The 20387-nt window shown below is 41.5% G+C and overlaps 1 protein-coding gene across 10 annotated transcripts in view; it reads left to right on the forward strand.

Annotated features, from left to right (window-relative positions):
- The window catches only part of RYR3 (ryanodine receptor 3), a 499181-nt gene that overhangs the window by 200978 nt on the left and 277816 nt on the right, over positions 1 to 20387 (forward strand). For 9 of the 10 annotated variants that reach the window (XM_032481567.1, XM_032481577.1, XM_032481568.1 and 6 more), the window contains exons 4-7: positions 8435 to 8509; positions 11138 to 11216; positions 17070 to 17182; positions 18205 to 18304. In XM_032481567.1, the coding sequence (XP_032337458.1) occupies positions 8435 to 8509; positions 11138 to 11216; positions 17070 to 17182; positions 18205 to 18304 (367 nt within the window). Of the gene's footprint in view, positions 1 to 8113; positions 8126 to 8434; positions 8510 to 11137; positions 11217 to 17069; positions 17183 to 18204; positions 18305 to 20387 lie in introns of all 10 variants that reach the window. The other variant, XM_032481566.1, reaches the window with a different exon arrangement.

Below are 20387 nucleotides of genomic sequence, written 5' to 3' on the forward strand. Positions count from 1 at the left end.
CAGCCCTGAGGGGTGGGAGGTGGGGCTCCGAGCCCCCGTCACCCTGCTGACCTTGCTGGGAGAGCCCAGCAGCCAGCGGAGCAGAGGCCGCCATAGGCCCCCTGAAGACCAGCTACAGCCTTTTCTCCGTGGGGTTTTTTGTACCTGCAGCCTGTGGGTCGTGGGCCTGTCTTGTCAGTAGGTGGGTGGGGAGACTGCCATGATCATTGAACTCGGGGAGGTGCGCTATCTGACGATGCACTTCCTCCTCTTTTCTGAACTTCATTAAAATTCTATTTCATGGTTTTGATTTTTAACAGTATCCCAAGAGCCCCATGAAGGATGCCAAGAACATGTCCTCCTTTCAAGTGCCTTCATCGTAAGGGCCTGCACTGTCCTGGTCGAGTTGGCCCAGACTCACTTGAAGGGTTTCTTATGGGGGAAACCTCTTTAGGGGACTCTGTCCTGATGGTGTAGCTTTCTGTATAGCCAGTGGCTCAGAGATCTTTGACTACGAGTTTTAGATTCATATTAACCATCCTTGTGCAAGTGGAAAATCAAAGTGTCATACTAAAAGAATGATACCTTGTGCTTATTATAGTGTCTGTGTATCCCAAAGTGGGGAACCAAAAGCTGGGCTTGGAAATTGTCTAGCTGAAGAGTAGAGTATCCGATCCAGAAAAGGTGGTGAATAAAAGGGTTTAGAGCCCAGCATTGGGCTCTTTAGGGTTTCACACATAGTACAGGAATTAGGTTGGCTAGAATGTGCATATTGAATTTCTCTTGTCATATTCCCTGGGTCTGACTCCAGATCACCAATCTCCCAATGTATTGCCCTCCCTTCCCTCTTTCCCCCTGGTAACCGTAAGTTTGTTTTCTATGTCTGTGCATCTATTTCTATTTTATAAATAAGTTCATTTGTGTCATTTTTGTAGACTCCACATATAAGTGATACCATATGATATTTGTCATTCTCTATCTGACTTACTTCACTTAGTATGATAATCGCTAGGTCCATCCATGCTGCTGCAAATGGCATTGTTTTTCTTTTTTATGGCTGAGTAGTATTCCATTGTATATAAATCCCACAACTTCTTTATCTAATCAATATAAAAATTTTTTTAAGTTAAACTAACCTGTACATGTGCCCTACTACCACTTTCTAAATCCCAGTATACTACTTTAACTATCATTAAAGGGTAAAATTGTCCCTGTTACCAGGAGTTTCCAATCCAAGACCTATTTGGAAAATGTACTGTCAGTTCCTTTGGTGCCATATGAGCTGGGGAGTCCCATCTTTCCCACTGATCATGCAGTTCTGTCTGTCCCCCTATCCTAGAAAAGTGGGTGCTTGAGTGGGGTCTTGGGAATTTGGCCAGAGGGGCATGATGACCAGTAGTAGTCAGGGAAGGTGGATCTGGAACCTAATGGCTGGGGGAGGCAGCCGTGCGAAACATGGAATAGTGCAGAAACCAAGTATTTAGGAACAAGGGTGGGATCCAAGGTGAAGGGTCCACTAAGGGCTTCTGGAAGAGCCAGTGTGTTTGGACTCCAAGCAGGAGTGACTCCCTGGGCAAGAGATTTTTCCTGTTGAGTCGAGGGCTAGGCCTAATGGAACTCGGAGGGGGACAGAGGTGTCTTGGATAAAGGCTGTGTCTTGGGGCTGTCCACCCAGCACCAGGGTAGGGCTGGACTCTGGAGTCAGTGCCTAACAGCAGGCATGCTAGGTGCGCTTTGCCAGCTACCTTTCCAGCAGGTAAAGGCATTTACAGAGGATTCTGGCAAATTAATCACACTTTGAGCAACTGAAGTTTTAACAAATAGACAAAACGCTTTTGTCGCCGTCCAGTCCTTGAAACACCCGCGGCGTGGGTATTGCCTCCCACGCACGCGCTCTTTTTACTGAAAGGATCGTGCGGTAGTAATGCTAAAGATTTTGGAAAAGGAAAGTCCAGTGGTTCTGCAACCACCCAAATAGCTATTTGATTTTTTTAGGTTTCCTTATCGTTTTGCATATGTCTAATAGTTGAAGGCATTTTGCGTTCTGTCCTTTTCAGAGCAGTGTATCATAAACATTTTCTGTGCTTCCAGTAGCCTCTGTAAATTGTCGTCTTTAGTGGTTGCAGGACAGAACATCCTGAAGACGCCTCAGGATTTACTAGAGAATATTTTTCTTTTGGAAATTCAGGAGCTTTCAGGGTTTTTTTTTTTTTTTTTTTTTTTTTTTTTTTTTTTTTTGCCCCATTATGATGCTCTTATCACAACAGTGGGTGTTTTTTGCTTTTCTTAAATTACTCCCAGAAGTAGGATTACTACAGCAAAGATTATGGACTTCTTTATAGCTCTTTTTATATATTACTGCATTGTTTTGCAGAAGAGTTGTATTCAGTGCCACCTTGTACAGGATCGCACCAGCTAAATTACATCTCTGATCGCATTAAGGGTTTTCCCCCTACTTTTGAAAATTTAGTTGATGTGAAATGGCATATCAAAGTTGCTTTAATTGTCATTCCTTTATTACAAGAGGAGAAAGAATCTCTGCCATATGTTTTAATTTTATTCCTGATATGAATCATTTATTCATATCCTTTGCCTACTTCTTTATTTGATGCTGTTTTTCCCTTACATTTCAATGAGATAGTAATCCTCTTGTCAAAGTGATACAAAGAATTTCTGTAGTCTATTAAATGCTGGTGTTTCCATTGTTTGGAAGTTTAGTAATCTTGGCACAATCATATCTGCCTTTCATTTCCTTTGAGTTCATCTGTTGCTTCAAAACATGGATAAGTATTAGATCTGTAAAGGAATGTGGACTATTTGTTACATGCTAGTTATCATCTTAGAATTTAATTTTAAAATGAATTATTTAATTCCGTTACCCATCCTTAATCTACCTTTTATATTTCCTGTGAATCTGACTGAATACTTTTCTGGTCTGCTATCCATATGTCAGAGAGCCATTTGCTTAATAATCCTGCCTTCCCCTCATTGTCCTAAAAATCTGCTTCATCATATGTTGCATTTCAGATTTGTTTATGGACTGTCTGTATTATGCTACATTCTTCTTTTGAACCATTACCAGAATGAATGAATTTTGCTTTGTAACATTTCCCAAAATTTGGTTCCTTTTCAAAATAAAAATTTCTTACTGTTTATATTTCCAGATTAATTTTATAGTGATTTTATTGAATTCCAAAATACCCTACTGGGATTTTCATTAAACCTGTATTAAATTTGTAAGCTAAATTCAGGAGACTAAGCATTAACTAATACTGTTATTCTCATTCTGTAACAAAGTACGCTTTCCCATTTCACCAAATCAAATTTTATTGTATAGAATAAAGGTTTTTGGCTTCATTTTGAAGGTTTAGGTACATTCCTTAAAAATTTAATATTTTGTAGCAACCGTGACTAGAGCTTTTCATTATGTTTCTTAACTGAAACTACTAGATTCCTTGCTTTCGCTTCTGCTGTTGGGTCTTACTGGTTTGTTGTTGTTTACTTATATGGTGTCATCATTATTTAGTTCTTACTTGTGTCAAAGGAAACCTCCTACGCAATGTAAAGGGCCTTCAGCATGTTTGAGAAATGTTGCTTTGTGACCTTCTAGAAAGACTTCTTTCTTTGATAGCCTAAAAGGGTGGGAGGGAAGTGGGGCAGGTGGAGGAAAGGAAAATGGGAGTGCACACACCCATATCCAGGAAGTGACGTCACGTCCCACCAGCCCTCCCGGGAGGTGGCCCCCGAAGCTGTCAAGGGTTAGGTTAGATCTCCAAGGAGCCTGGATCCCTGAAGTGGAACCTGGGGTTCCAGATTATAAAAGAAGGTGGCTTAGAGAGCTAATGGTCTTGAAACATTCATGCACGGCCAGAGAGAAGCAGAGGTCCCCTCTCTTTGTTGCCATATGAGGTTTATTTTCCTTGGAGACAGTGTCCTCTGGGAACCACCGAAAGAAATATCACTGACAGATCAATTCTGAGATGACAGGTGGGATGATTGAATTAACAATCTAGGGGAACATTTCTCCTCAGGTCATGGCATCAGGGCGCTTTTGCTGACTTTGCCTCCTGCCCCACTCCCATCCTGTGAGGTGGTACCATGTTTACTCCTTCTGCCAGTGATGACAGCCAGGGTCACTCCCAGCAGGAACAGGACTGCCATCTGAATAAAGTACACGGTCTTGAGGTCTGGATCCCCCTTGGGAACAGATCCATGCAGTCTTCGATGTAGCATATCATTATTTCGTGGAATGTTATCCAGAAATTAGCATCAAATCTTGAAAAGAGTTGGTAGAATGTATAGTTAGACCCAAATTCAAATCCAAGCTCACTGCTTACCAGCTGACCATGGGAGAGTTTCTCTTTTCCCATATGTATGAGGAGACAGAAGGACCACCTTGTCTGATTATTATTCCTTCTTTTAAGAAATACAAATATGAAATATGAAAATGAGTGCCTCTTGTTTGCTAGGCACTGATAACATTGATATTGATATGTCAGAGAGCACAACATAGGCTCATGGAGCTTATGTCCTAGGGGAAGGGAGGGGAGATACATGCCAGAGATATTATCATATCAGCTAATAAAATATACCATGAAAAATAATAAAGCAGGAAAAAATGTGGTAGAGTGAGGTGATTGTTCTTTTAGAAAGAATGATCAGAGAAGACTTCTCTAATGCAATATCTGACCACAGAGCTGAATAAAGGATGGGAATGAGCCATGAGAGAGTTAGAGGAAGAGCATTCCAGGTAGAGGGAACACATGTGCAAAGGCCCTGAGGTAGGAGCTTCCTTGTCTGACGAGTAGAGGAAGGGCCATGTGGCTGGAGCATAGGGAGAGGAGGAGACCATGCTGCTGGCAGGTGATGAGGTCAGACAGGTAGAGGGAACCCGATCAAGTAGGGCAGGGATCGCCGGTCAAATCCACCCATGCCTGCTTGTGTATAGCCCTCTAGATAAGAATGGCTTTTAATTTCTGAAAAAAAGTTGTTTAAAAAAAAGACTGTATGACATATGCACCCTGCAAAGCCCCAAATATTTACTGTCTGGTCTCTTACAGAGAAAAAATTTGCCAGTTCCTGATGCAGGGTCTTGGGAGCCATGGTGAGGGTGTCGTACTTCGGAGTGTGAAAGGAAGCCATGGCGGGGCGGGGATGAGCATGATGGCTCTGACCGCTTTAGCTCAGATCGCAAATAGGACGGGTGCATCGGGGAGCACAGCTGGGAGGCCATTGTTGTAGTTAGTCCAGGTGAGACAGGGCAGTAGGATGGACTAGACTGGTGGCAGCAGAGCACTCAGTAGTTGGATAGAGAATATATTTGGGAAGTGGCACCGAAAATACTTTGGATTGACTGTAGAGTGTGAGAGGGAGAATGGGGTAAAGGATGACTCTGAGAATTTTGGTCTCCTTATGTTGCTGTGGAAACTGAATGAGAGAATGATCTTTTCTGCTCTTAGGGTTTGTTGTCTCCAGTTCTTTTATCGTTTTGCAGTCAGGATTTTCTTCCTAAGGTATAGTTTTTGTTGTTGTTTTCTGTTCTTTTTATTGAAGTATAGTTGTTTTACAGTGTTGTTAGCTTCCAGTGGATAGCATGGTGATTCAGTCATATGTATATTCTTTTTCTTGATGGGTTATTACAAGATATGGAATATAGTTCCCTGTGTTATATGGTGGAATCTTACTGTTTATCTGTTTTGTATATAGTAGTTTGTATCTGCTAATCCCAAATTCCTACTTTATCCCCCACCTTTGGTAACCATGTTTGTTTCCTATGTCTCTTTCTGTTTTATAAATAAGTTTAATTGCGTAATATTTTTTAGATTCTACATATAAGTGACATCATATGATATTTATCTTTCTCTGCCTGACTTACCTCACTTAGTTCTATGTCTGCCGTGTGATTAGAGCTCATTTAATTCCAGCTGCATCAATTCCCCTTTGTTAAGGCAGCTGAGGGAGTATTTTTCTATCCTCCTCTTCCTGGTGCTTTGTACACTGGTTTTGTACACAGTAGGCAAATGAATATATTAAATATGATAACATATTGATAACATAATGTGATATGAATATGTTAAATATGATGAATATGTTAATATGATAAAAAGTAGGACAAAATGATCTCAAGTTCGGGATTAACTCTGAGTTCAGTTCCCACCACCATCACCACATCCAGCTGTATGACATCTGGCAGGATCCTTACCTCTTTGAGCTTCCAATTCCTCATGTTCCAAGTGTATGAAATCACTCCTGCCTTGACAATTTAGGAGAATGGGCTGGGATGGTATGGAAGGCACCTGACATGCAGTGTGTGCCAATGACAGCTCTCCCCAGGATGCTGATGATCAAAGCTTCTGCACGAAAAGCTCCTATACCCTCCCGACACTGAAGTTTGATCACTCCCCAAAGCAGTGGTCCTCAAAATGCAGTTGCTGGACCAGCAGCAGCAATGTCACACCCTCTGAAACCTGTTCAAAATGCAAGTTCTTGGGCTCCACCCCCAGCCTAGGAAAGCAGACGGTGTGGAGTGGGGTCCAGCAGCCTGTGCCTTAACAGGCTGATGTTCACCAGCGTCTGAGACCTACTGCCTGAGTGGAAGGAGGAGTGGGCACGTGACATCCCATTCCACCCCAGTGGGGTAGTTCAGACACTCTGGTTTTCTGTTGGAATCATAATAGAGGACATAAGGGCCAGGAGATGCTTCCGACATTGCCAGATGGGGGGAGCACGGCTCCTTAGCGCCACTTTTGGGGGTCAGCAACTCCAGACTCTTCACTTACTATTACTCAGAATTGATAAGAGGAAGGTGTGACCATAGGAAGTACCATCAGTGTTCAGTTGGGAGACGTAGGACTAGTCTAGGAGCAGAAACCCACAACATAAGCCATCATGAGCTATCAATGAACTTGTAATATTGTAACTATACAGGGAGAATACCAGTTAGATGAGATTTGAAAATTTTTTTGTGTGACTAATTTTAACATAAGCCGTTGACATATTTGTAAATACAGCAACTAAAGTTAGTTCAGAGGACTTCAAGAAATTCGGAAATGTTGCAAAAAGCATCTTATTCTTCCATAGTATTAAAGTCTGGAGAAGACTTAAATATCTCCACAGCTGTGGGAAAACCACAGCCACACTGGTATATAGTTATCAGCTTTTTTTAAAAACATGATACCACATTTATCTTTTTCCTTTTCTTTAGGCTTGTTGTATGACATGAAAAATCATCCCTTTGACAGAGCGATTCTGTTAATCCAAATAGAGTTGAAATAGAATTACTCCAGGCCTTCCTCTCCAGACCTCTACCTTCTTTCCACTCCACCAGCCTCCCCCTTCATCGCGCGAGGCCCTGATTGGGGGTGGACACGGGAGAGGAGCCATCCTCAAACCCGCCCCTTGGGCTGCTGGTCTGTAGTGCTAAGTAAAAGACGGTGCATAAGAGGTGCCCTTGGCAGGTGGAAGGAAAACAAAGGATTCCTTTTAATCTCAGGCTTTGAGCTTTTCTTTTTGTGCATATTTAGGAATGGGGGCTTATGCTCAAATATTTTCTCCTAAAAGGGGTGTGTGATCCAAAAACATTGTGACTGTCTCTGACGACAAGTTAACGTGACGGGGAGAGATTTAAGTAAACATTGAAAATGTTGATGCCAAAAAGAAAATTCTAGGATTTTTTGTAGATTTCAGTTTTCCATGTTACCTGCTCACCTATAACTGGAATCAACAATAGTTTCATCTCATATCACGTACGGTTCAGTTGAGATTGTGGTATGTGAATTAGATTTGGGGGAAAAGTCAGATGCAGGCGCTGGTGTCTTTATGTTGGGCTGTCTCTTCCTCTTGTGCCTCTTCCACTGGTTGAGCTACCTGGCAAGGCAGAGAGAGAGCACCGAGTCAGTCCCTTGACTGGAGAATCTAGTTCTGCATCACTGATTTCAGAGCCATCTCTCATGGATGATGTCTGGGTAACAGGACCTATTTAAGTGAGTGGATGGGAGGCACGAGTGCCTTGGAGGTAAGAGACCACAAGGCACAGGCTGTGACCACATGCCTGCCCCACAAGCTGCCTTCCTGTCACTAGGCTGTAGTTACATCACATTTGTTTCTCTCTCTCACTCTGAACGCTTCTGAGAAGTTTCAAAGGAAGGTAAGCAGTACCTGTCTCATTTACGTGCTTCTCTGGTAGAACAGCTCTGGGTTTCTGCTGATCCCGGGCAGGGGCCATTTCGGAGAAGAGGTGTGGCCCCACTCACCCTCTCCGAGGATGTTGCATGGCTGTGGTTACGAGTCTCCCCCCCCGCCTGTAGGCTGGCCACTCGCTTCTAGAATGAATTTCTTGGGAGCTTCGCGATGGGTCTTCTCTTTGTAGTCTGTCTTCCAAGAATTCTTGTGCTGCTTGCCCTCAGAGAGGCCAGGCCTGGCCAGCGCTGACCTATTTCTCCCTCCTTCCCCACAGGCAGCACAAGGCGGTGGCCACAGGACCCTGCTGTACGGCCACGCGATTCTCCTGCGGCACTCTTTCAGCGGAATGGTAAGCACATCTGATCTCCTTTCCCCATTCAAGGAGGAGAGGAGAGATGAGGAGGGGAGAAAGGTCAGGGAACCAGCTAGTGTCTAGATCAGGTGACATGATCAGAGGGAGTCATTTGGAATGTAAATGATAGCATGTTATCATCTTAGTGTTTCCTTCCTATGGCTTACCTCAGTTTGCAGTGTTATATTTGTGTTTGCTTTAATGTCTGACCACCTTCTTTCCCGCTCCCTGAGAAAAAAGACCACCTCTTTGTTTTTTTTTTTAATTTAACTCACCCTAACTCGACCAAGCGCAGTGCCTTGACATACTAGCCACTCAGTAAATATCTGTTGAATGGATGATCAGATAAACCATGGAGTAACTGATTACTTGAGTATACAAGGGTAACCAGCATAGGAGGAGAAGCAATCAAATGGGATTTTTGTGGAATTTCTCCTCTTTAAACCAGCTAACGGAGCCAGGATGGTATCTGGTGCCTTCGGTCCTGGAAGAATTTGAAGGTATTATGTTCATCCAGAGGCAGGAGGAAGGAAAGGAGCAAAGTAGTCACAGAAGGCAGATCAGGCTGTACCTAATCAGGGATCAAGAACCAGAAATAACCGAAATGGTGGTAATCAATGCCACTTAACAGTTTTTTCAAGATATAAATAAATACAACTTGTAAAATACAGATATTGCAGCGTTCTTCTGCAGGGAGTTTTAAGAGGAATATCACGATCTCAACCAAGTATAACATGTGCCAACTCTAATAACGTTTACTCCCAGTCCTACGTGTGTCATTCTCGCCTGCAATCAGCGTAAGGACGATTTCTTTCTCCAGCCCTAGTGGAAAACTGTTCCATTAATTCAAGACTTTTCTTTCACACATTTACACCTGCAGCGTGCTGCAAAGTTCTGCTCCAAGCTTGAACTGTCAGTTTGGCAGGGAGAGCAGTAGCTGCCTCTTAAATTATTTATTTATTGCAGCATTTTTTTTTTCCTGAGCACTGGTAAGAAGTTGACCTTTTCAGCCTGAACATTCATCTGTTATAGTCCCTCGTGGCAAAGGACAAAGAATGAAAATGACCAAATGGAAGGATATCTGAGCAGGAGAGGGGGACATTAGAGTGGGGAAACTTGGTACGCTGGCAGTCTCTAGAATTGAGAGGGGATGATCTGATGCTTCTTAGAGGGTAAATAAATCCCTAGCACCTCTCTTTTTCTACCTAAAAAGAATAAACAAAATCACAAATGGTACACTTCTCTTGACTCTGAAAACTTGTGTTAGAGCTAGAAATGCTTACGTTATTTATCATTAGATTTATTGCCTCCCACTCCCAAGAAATCCCACTTACGGTTAACATCAACTCCACGTTGGCCTGTTCCTTACAGATCTTTGGTTTTTGTTGTTCTTGTTGTTACTTTGTTTTGGGGGGAGGGAGTAATTAGGTTTATTTAATTTATTTTTTTAAATGGAGGTGCTGGGGATTGAACCCAGGACCTCGTGCATGCTAAGCATGCACGCTACCACTGAGCTATACCCACTTCCCTGGCTGATTCCTTTTAGGAGCAGCTGTGAGAATAAAGCCTGTGAGAGACGGCTTTGTCCAAAGCTATGATTCTCGGTTTTCCCATTGCAGACAGCTGGAAGTATCATTCAGGACGCGTGTGCCAAGGGCATATCTGCCTCCCCGTCTAATTCTGAGACCACCTTCTGTGCCTGTCAATAAAGGGGACGGGGAACAGGCCATGGATTTTTTGTCCTTTATTAAGTTATTTTTAAATAGTGTTTAAGTTGTATATGCACCTGTATTTTTATAATTAGAAAACAATAGACAATCTGAGAAATGTCAAAGCTCATAGAAAATTTGAAAAACAAAATAAATAGAAATAGGAAAGTCATCATGGTTGCTCCCACTGTCCAAAGACAACTTGTCAGTTTGGTGTCATTCCTTTTAGCCTGATTGTAAGGCATTTAAATTTTGCATACGTGCACTGTTTTGTATATGTTCCATGCTGTTACACACTCGTGACAAACACTCTTAGTGGTAACATAATACTCCATAAAATGATGTACCAAAGTTTATCAACCTTTCTATTATTGTTTTTTTTATTGAGTTATAGTCATTTTACAATGTTGTGTCAAATTCCAGTTTACAGCACAATTTTTCAGTTATACATGAACATATATATATTCATTGTCACATTTTTTTTTGCCGTGAGCTACCATAAGATCTTGTATATATTTCCCTGTGCTATACAGTATAATTTTGTTTATCTATTCTACATTTTGAAACCCCAGTCTATTATTGTTAATCACCTATTTTCTATGTATATTGTTCCCAGTTTAAAGCTTCTTAGAGTATCTTTGAACTAAAGCATATTTAATAATTCAATATTTCAAACTTATTTCTATAATATACAGTACTACAATGTAAATCACTGGGTCATCAGTTAAGAACATCTTTGAGGTTTTAAATATATTATAGAAGTATGTCCCAGAAGCATTGTGGCAATGAACAAGATAAACAAGTCCTTTCCATAGTAGCTCAATGTTGAAATTGACAACTAGAAGCCAACTTGTGGTGAGGTGCCAAGATTTGACAGGAGAGTATGATTTCACTAGCATCTGCTCTTGTTCCACAGTATCTAACATGCTTGACTACATCGAGATCCCAGACAGATAAACTTGCCTTTGATGTAGGTCTACGCGAACATGCCACAGGTAAGCCCACATGCACACGTCTACTGCTCCATGGGGTCTTGGGCTGAGGGCTTTTGAGAAGGATGCTGAATGTTAGTCATTTGGGATTCCAAACCAACCTGGTCAAGAAGTAGGTCTGATAAAACATTGGAGGAGGATAATAAGAATAAGAATAAGAATAAGAATAAGAATAAGACTAAGACTAAGACTAAGACTAAGACTAAGACTAAGACTAAGACTAAGACTAAGACTAAGACTAAGTGATGGAAAATAGGAACTAAGAATGAGGGAGAACATAATGCTTTAACCACAGTCTGGCAGAGCCTCAAAGAAAAACAGTTTTTAGGGTTAGCTACTGCAAATAAGTAGAGAAGTTATCCCTGATGAAATTGATGGTAATGAATAACTGCTTAAAAAAAAAAAGATAGCATAAGGGCTGGCATAATGAGGTACAGTGTCTAGATCAAAAGAGTGGCCCCATTTTATTCTGCAGAGAACCAGCTATTCTTAAAGCAGTGTTTCCCAGATGTTAGTCAATGACATCATCATGGTTTGGGCCATCCCTGTGCATTACTTTTGTTATCATTTACTTTATATTTTCTTTAAATTTACTTACTTTTGTAATTAAAATTTTATAGATAAAACTAATATCATTGCAATAACTGGGAAAATGATAATTGCTTGCCATAAAAGTAAATATAATGAAGAGGAAACCACATCACTAAAGAATTTAAGAGATGTTGGCAAATATTAGTAAAGTGTTCATGATAAACAAGCTCCAAACTTAAAACTTTCTGGTAGAGTCAGAAGGCTTGAATGTAATAAAAGAAGTTCCTCACTATGTGATTCAATGTTGTTTAATGCCCTCTACCACCAGTACAATACATCATGTACTTTGGCAAACACTGATGTTTTGTTTTTTTGGTTTTTTGGGTTCAGTCAAAAATAATGACAGTCAAGTGGACCCTAAGGAAGGTGGTGACCAGGTTAATGCAGGCTCTCCCTGGAAACCAGAAATGATGAACAGAGGACTGAGATAACTATCAACAAATAGTTATCCTTATAGTATCAAAGAAGGGGCTGACTTGCTGTGGGTTATTCCAGAGATCAGTAGAGCAATGGATAAATGTTGAAAAGAGGCCCATTTCACCCCAATGAAAGAAACTACTTTGTAACATCTGCAATTATCCAGCAGGGGAACAGCTGGCCTCAAGATACAGGATGCTCCCTGTGCCTGGAAATATTCGTGGATGCTCTGACTCGCTGTCAAGGGCAATACATATGTAATTTCTGTGCATTTAGAGGTTGGGTATGCTCTGATCAAAATTCTTGGTTTCAGCAGAAACTGATTGCATTAACTCAATCAGAATGAGAGTTTACTGGAAGGATGTTGCATAGACCTGTTCTGAAGCTGAGCCCCAGGCTTAGAAAATGGGCACAAATAGAGGCCAGGGAAGGGCAAACAGCCTAGGTCAGGAGGAATCTAACTTGGGGGCAATCCTTAATATCATGACATTTTACCCCAAATAAGAGGGGAGTTCCATGTTGGGTAGCCAAAGAAGGACAAAGACCACTTGGTTGTTCTAATACTATGTCAGTTCATAAGGGAATGATCCAGATTGTCCAGTTTTATAGATGCTCTGGAAAAAAAAAATCTAGAGTTTAAGCCATGTGCACCTCCTGTTTCTGCATCATGTGCAGTGGTATCCAAGAACGCCCGAGAAGAACCCCTTCCTCTCCTCTCCTTTTTGTTCAGAGTAAAAGAGTGGGCCTGCCTCAGCCCACTAGTTTTTTTTCCCTAAAATAAGATTTTATTTGAATTTGATTTGAGGTTGCTTTGTTTTCAACTGAAGTGTTATTCTTAAACTATAATTTCCTCTAAGGTGTTGTCAACCTTTGCTGAAAATTACAAAATGAGTGAAGTGCCACACATGCTGAGTGTAAGTTGGCCTCTAAATATAAATCAGCAGTCAGTCTTGGAGCACGTTATCGGAAAAGTCACATGTGGCCATTCTATTTGTACCAGTAAAACCACTTTAGACTTTTGGAGAGACGCGAGGAAATTGAGAGAGACCACTTTCTGGTCGTGTGTTCAGGAAAGCTATTGTGTTTAATTATTAGAGCCGCCAATAAAAAGAGGGGAAATATTAGAGACTATTAACTCTTTCCAGCACTTTTTTTCCTAAATTTGTAATATCAGACACAGTGTGAATTCTGCTGACAGACAAGGGAAACATGCGCTGACCCAAGTTCAAGCTGGCTGATCAGAAGCTGACTTTGGCAGAAAGATGGGAGGAAAGGGTTGATCAGGAAAGGGTTCATGAAAAGCTAGAACCTAAAATAGTTTGTTTTACCTCCCTCACCTCCAACCCATTTCGTATTCTCCTTGAAGAAGGCCAGCTTCTCTTTCAGGGAGGAGAATGCCCATCCAGCTCAGACGTGGTTCAGTATTGCCTGCATGAGTTTTCTCACGCCAGGAGGAAAGTCACTCGGGATCCAACAGAACAGCATTGCTTCTTACCCAGCTCATTCTGTGAACGCGCTTTTGGCTCAGACACCTCTTCTGAGTTGAAAACAAGTAAAATGCTCTGTAGTTGAGTTGAATCTCTAGGAGGATGTGAGGAGTTTGGAAGCAGTTTCTTGAACATTTCTGGAAATCACCCCCCCACACACACACACAATGGATAATAATGATTTGACTGACCTAACAGAACTAATGACCATTTTGCCCTGGATTTTGCTTACTGGCTTCTTTCTTTTCTCTTTTTCTAAAGTTTTTATTGTTGCTTTTATTTTAAACATAGCTTTATAATTGGAAGGAAAAAAATGAAAAAGACCCACTACAAATACTCTTTTTTTGGGGGGGGGGGTATTTTGGGAACTTGAACTGGCCCATACACATCCTATTGATTCACGGATCGGCCCAACCCTGGGCTCCAGACCACTGCCCTGCTCCCAGGAGAAGGCGAGGGAGCAAGGATGCTCTTCTTCCACGTGCTTCTAGGACCACCTTCATCCTGGTGCCCCTCAGTGGTCCAGAGCATGTGATGGATGTACATGTCACTTTCCCCTTCAGATGCAGAGGCCAACCTCTTCTGTCATGAAATTTTAAGTTCAGCCAAATTATAATCCAAATGATCACAGTTATTTAACCAAAGTAAATCAAAGCCATACTTATACATAGTTTGAAGAGAAACAGTGCTCTGAGGCTTATTGAAAACATCAGTCTCCTGCCCCACCACCCTGCCTCCCCGTTCTGGATCCCTGCCTCTCGGGGCAGCTCCTCTAGGATGTTCCCCACTTGTGTATGTCACACAGTTGACTGCTCTTTAGTTATTCTTTCCAGATTAGGTATGATCTATTGATGTCCTAAATGAATAATAAAAATTTAGCTCTTGGTCTCCACTCTCCCTTGCCTTCTGTTTCCCTCCTTCCCATAGATTGTCATCAGTTTCTTAAGTAACTACCAAATCAATATTAACTACTTACATGGATGTAGCTGTGACTTTTATTTGCAAATGAAACTCATGATATACTATAATCAGTTCACTTTATCGTATTACTTTTGAGTTTTCCAGTGTTTAATGATTGCCGTGTTTGTTTGTTTGATTTTCTGTGACCTAGTCATTCATTTCTAAACTGCCCCACAGAACAGAAACTCTCCCCTGAGTAGGGATTCAGTCACAGTAGCTATCCTCAGTTTCATCTTCTTAGAAACGTCCACCCTCATCCAGGAAATCCCTGTTTCCTCTCTCCAAGATTCTGTTTCTTAGAGCTCACATTTTTTTCTCTTCTTGGTTTATCACATCCCTTTGGTGGAGCCCGTTATCTGGCAGTTTTTACAGAAAAGCTCCATGGGAGGTAATTGTTATCTGAATATTTCTTAATTCCAGCTTCACAAGTAATTCGTAACAGTATTCTACATTGGGATTTTTTTTCTCCTCAGCATCCTGAGGACTCTTCTGTTTTCTTCTAGCTTGTGGTCTGGCAGTTGAGATGTCTACATTCTGATTCCCGATCCTTTGTGTGTGACCTGTTTATTTTTTCTGAGCGCTACTTAGATCTTCTCTTCTGCCCTGATGTCTGCATTTCCACAGTGCTGTGTCTTGGCCTGGGTCCTTCTTGTTCTGAGTGTCGCAGGAGTGGGCCCTGGTGCGTGTGTTCATTCTCCGCTGTGCTAGGCATTCTGCAGGCCTCTTCAGTCTGAAAATGTTTGCCCTTCAACCTTGGGGACGCTTCCCTATTACCTCTTTGTTAATTTCCTCCCTTTGTTTTCTCTGTTCTTCCTTTCTGGAAATCATCCAGATTGGTTTTCTAATTTTCTTTTCACTCCTGTTTCTAATCTGTTTTTCTTCGTTCTTCTTTTTTGGAGATTTTTTTCCAACTTTATCCTCTAACCCACTTGTTTCTCTCTTTTTCAGGATCCAAGAGTTTTTCTTTTTCTTTGAAGGAATCCTTTATGGATACTTGCGTAGCCGCTTCATCCACGTTACTTTTTCTTATCTGAGATTATTAATTCTAAGATTTTTTAAAATTGCCTTTGGCTGTCTGTAATCTTTGTTTTTTCCCTTTCTCCGCTTTTTGGTTTGTTCCTGTTGTTCATGTGAGAGACCTTCCTCACATGTCAGGTAATCCTTGGTCCCAGCTGATGTTTAGATCAAGACGGTAAAAGCCGTCAGGAAGCCCTGACTGTGCGGCTGTGGTTTTTCACCTGTTCATCCTCACCTGGGGGGTATCTAGCAGGGACCTGGGCATCTCACTGAAGATACTCACGCAGCAGTATCTTTTACATTGGGTAGTTTGGCTTCCCAAAAGAGTCATTTTCAAATTCAGGTTGGGGGAGGTCAGCCTCACAGCTGGCATTCTGGAAACTGAGGGATGGAGGCAAAGGGAAAGGATCTGGGGTTTTACTAATCAGGGCATAGAATTTTAATTATTCTCCATTTTCAGCAATACTCTTTACTCCCTTGTTTGACAGTGCCTGGTATTTCCAAAACCAGCCCTCTAACGGTTTGTCATTTGAGGATCTAACTTCTAATCTTCTGTAGGGTGGAGGAGGAAGAGTCACCTGGAATGCATGATAAAGGAAAGGACACAGAGGTTAAATATTCCTTTAAAATTTTTAGCCAACCTTCTGTTTTCAACCCTGTCTTCTATGGTTGCCGTCACAAAGAACTGTTACCTCCAATTCCAGAGAGTTTCTGGAGAATACGTAGCAAGAATGGCCTTATTTCTTGAGATCAACTTCTTATCCATTTTCTTCCCCAAAGACTTGAGTTTTAGCTTTCTCTTGGTTAAAAGCATCTGTCTACATTCCTTTTTCCAAAATGTCAGTTTTTCTTCTTTGCTATTACCTTCTCACCTGCTGTCTTAATCTTTGTAGATTTAGGCCTTTTGAAAATCTCTGATTTTTTTGGTGGAATTACTGATGATTTAGTGGAATTTCATGGGGAGGGGGTGGAACAAAAATGAAAGTCTGTAAGTGGTCAGAAGACCACTGAAGTCCATTCTGAAAGATTTCTGGATGCCTGTGAAGAAAGCATTTTTCTACACATACTAAAAATATTCAAAGGCTTCTATAACTTCTGGCCTCCAATACTCTTGTACAAACATTGTCTTTCTGTCTCTACAGAAAATGAAAATGATAACCATAGTCAAGAGGAGATGTGGGGCCAAGGGGAATGCTTATAGATAAATAGAAATTGAGGTCTAGAGTATGCATGAGAGAGAGAGAGAGAGAGAGTGTGTGTGTGTGTGTGTGTGTGTGTGTGTGTGTGTTTCAGGGATTCTCATTAGGAGGAAAGAGAATGAGGGACAGAATTAGGGACCCTGGCATCTATGAAGCAAGCACTAACTTAAGGAGCCTTTGTGTAGGTGAAGCCTGTTGGTGGACCATACATCCTGCTTCCAAGCAGAGGTCTGAGGGAGAAAAGGTTCGAATTGGCGATGACCTCATCCTTGTCAGCGTGTCCTCTGAAAGATACCTTGTAAGTACCTCTTTTTTTTTTTTTAATTGAAGTACAGTCAGTTACAGTGTGTCAGTTTCTGGTGTACAGCACAATGTCCCAGTCATGCATATACAAGCATCTTTCATTTTCAGAATAGTTTCCTTTAGGAATACATGGCCGAGAACAGAGCCACATCAGGTTGGGTAGCATAAGATGCCTTTACACATTATACTTCAGACATGATTAAATTCTCTCTCATACTAGATTATCATGGGGCTGAGAATGTAACTTTTAGTTTTTGTTGTTTTTAGGTTAAGGTACTGTTGTTAGATTAAGCAAACTTGGCTTAAATATTTAGCCCCCAGCACTTCTAGAGAAAGCCACCTATTTACACATAAGCTACCAATGATTACTGTGAGTTTATCACATTGTCTAGCTCTCATCAGTGAAGAACAAGCCAGAGAGAGTTGGATATAAGAAACATAAACTTATGTTGGAGGAAGAAGAAAAAAAATACATGTTTCAGCATATGGGATGTCACAGTGGTTAGAAGAGGCAAGTGAGATTTTGCACCTGAAGATGGCACAAGGCAAGCATCACTGACATCCAGCCCTTGGAGTTGGGGACAGCGGGGAGTTGGGGGGATACCTGCAGATCAGAGAAATGTCAGAGGTAAATTTTTAAGCTTCTCAGTGCCAATCCTGCCAGCACAGTTTACTTTTCCCAGACCGAAGGCTGAAGTTATTTTTCCCATTTGTGTGTTCCCTTCTCCTACCAAGAATAGACATTTTATAACTTCCTGTTGAATCAGGGATCCAGCTGAGGGGATGAAGTCAACGCTTGTCTGCCACCTCTGGAGCTGAATATTTCCTCTGCCCTGAATACAGTGTCCCGCTTGGAAGCTGATTCTGGATGGGGTGGAGCAGTCTCCCACAGGCTATGTACAAAGAGCCCAATGACAGGAAGGCTATTGAAGTCAGTCCTGGAAATTGTAGGTGAGCTGCTTTTGTCAGGACCGGCCTGCAGATTTAAATCATGTCTCATTTCTGTTTCTGCTGCAGCATCTCTCAATATCCAATGGTAACATACAAGTGGATGCCTCCTTCATGCAAACCCTCTGGAACGTACATCCGACGTGCTCAGGAAGTAGCGTAGAAGAAGGTGTGCTTCTTTATATGCATTCAGCCCTCTGCCCGCCTGTTTGTCTGGCACTGTGTGTATTGACATTTTCTGTGACTTCCCAGCTCCCGCCTGAACATCTCGGTACACAGCATATTTTTGGTTCACCTGAATTCCTTTGTCTGATGTTAGTATGGATTATCTTCTGTCCTGATTTCTGATTCCATGAACTTTCTTGACACGATTTTTTAATCCTTTCGAGTCCACTGTTGTTTTGGCACTGTGAGCATTCAGGACCTGGAGATACACCTTCCCTCTCTCACTGACTTTTCATTTTTTATTTATGGTTTCTGGTTATAAGGATACAGAGCTTAGTTTTAGAAGGCATTATTTGCCAAGAAGGTGATATTTTTATATTTCTCCCCAGCACGTCTCTCCATACAGGTGGGAGAAGGGCTTTCTCTGTAATAAAAGGATGTTTGGCCATTTGTTTTTACTTGCATTTTTGGAAGGCCATTTAAAAATAACAAATGATATTTTCTCACTATTTTATTTTTCCCTTAGAAGTAAGATCATCAAAGTTTGTTCAACATACCCTATTTCTTGGAGCCAGGCAAAGTCAATACACCTTTCAAGTTATAGAATAAATACACTGGCCTTACCTTACTCATGGGTGATGTCACGGCTGAGCAGAGTGATCAAATGTCAGTGACCTGCGGGCTATCACATTCCGTTCTAGCACTTTATAGTGAGATCAGAATTTTAAAGCCTCGTATCACAGGCTTTAACCCCATTTTAAAACTTGAGCCTTGTAGTTTCAAACTTAGAATGCCTTTCTATGATATGGTGTTGGAAAATAGAGGGAAGACAGAGTTGTCAAGGTGGTACCTCAGTTTCAGGAGTCATCTAGCTAAGTTGAATAATCAGGGAACAACACGTTTTTAACTTTTTTGGCAATAGATAGAAGAGTTTTAAAAAGCAGGCTATGTTTTGCTCTCTTCTTTTACATCAGAATTCACCCACCACTCTAAACCTCTTGTCAATCTTTCCCTTTCTGTCAGGAGTAAAGAAACTCAGAGTTAAAATCTTCCCCAAGGAAGTTTTGACTGCATCTTCTCCCGTGTTAAGGTTCTCATTTCCACTGTAGCAATAAAATGATTGCCCAGTCCCAAAAGAGGGCTTGTGGAGATTAATTAATTGCAAATCACTTCAAAATGATGCTTTTAGAAGTGTTGAGGACCCTTGTGAGGTAGCCCGGGTAGCTGATCACGACTTGAGTCGTCCAACTCTGTGGAAAATACTCTCTCAGCATCCACTGGTGGGAATCCCACCTCAGCCCTTGAGAGAGTGAGTGAGCCTCTGCAAGACCCTTCTTTCCTGACCGTCGCCCTGGTATATTTTAATTAAGAAATGTTGTGATGCGCCAGCACTTGGCAGTTCTGTGTGTGAGTTAGAATATTGATTGGAGGAGCCCCAGGACTGTAAATGATGACTCCACATGGAGCAGTGGCCCCACAATCATGAGATGACGGAGAGTTTAATCAAGAGCAAGATCATGGAAGGTTTTAATTTTCTAAATAAATTGGCGGTTAGCAGTTCCTCTCCAGTAAATCATGAATTACTTTAAAGTAAAAAGTGTGCACTTGGAACTATGAATGCAGTAAGAGAGAGGAAACTTAGAAATGACGTCTGAGTATTGGAGGGAAGTTTAAGAAACACTTGCCTTGCCTGGATGGAAAAACAAAACAAAACAAAATAGAACTGGGGAATATCAGACTGGCTCTGTACAAGATACATTGATAGCACACTTTTCTCCTCTGGCTTGACTTATTCTTACTGTTTTAATCCAACAGTCAAAATAGTTTGCCTCTAAAGTTGATCTAATTATGTGATTTTCTAAAAATCCTGACACAGACATTGAACATATTAAGTCCATAGGTCTCTCGAGAACAGACTAGCGTGGAGAATTTTTTAATTCAAAGGGATAACAAATTCCATTTCTTCATGCAAGGTGAAGTTCAAATGAGGGCTCCTCTCCTGCTGCTGTGTCCTTTAAGTGAAGGCTCACAATTCATTTGAAGACGAATTGGTCACTGTGTGCCTGAAGTTCATTGGTTCTGGCCGT

Source organism: Camelus ferus, chromosome 6 (genome assembly GCF_009834535.1).
Source record: "Camelus ferus isolate YT-003-E chromosome 6, BCGSAC_Cfer_1.0, whole genome shotgun sequence".
In the NCBI taxonomy this organism is placed as follows: Eukaryota; Metazoa; Chordata; class Mammalia; order Artiodactyla; family Camelidae; genus Camelus; species Camelus ferus.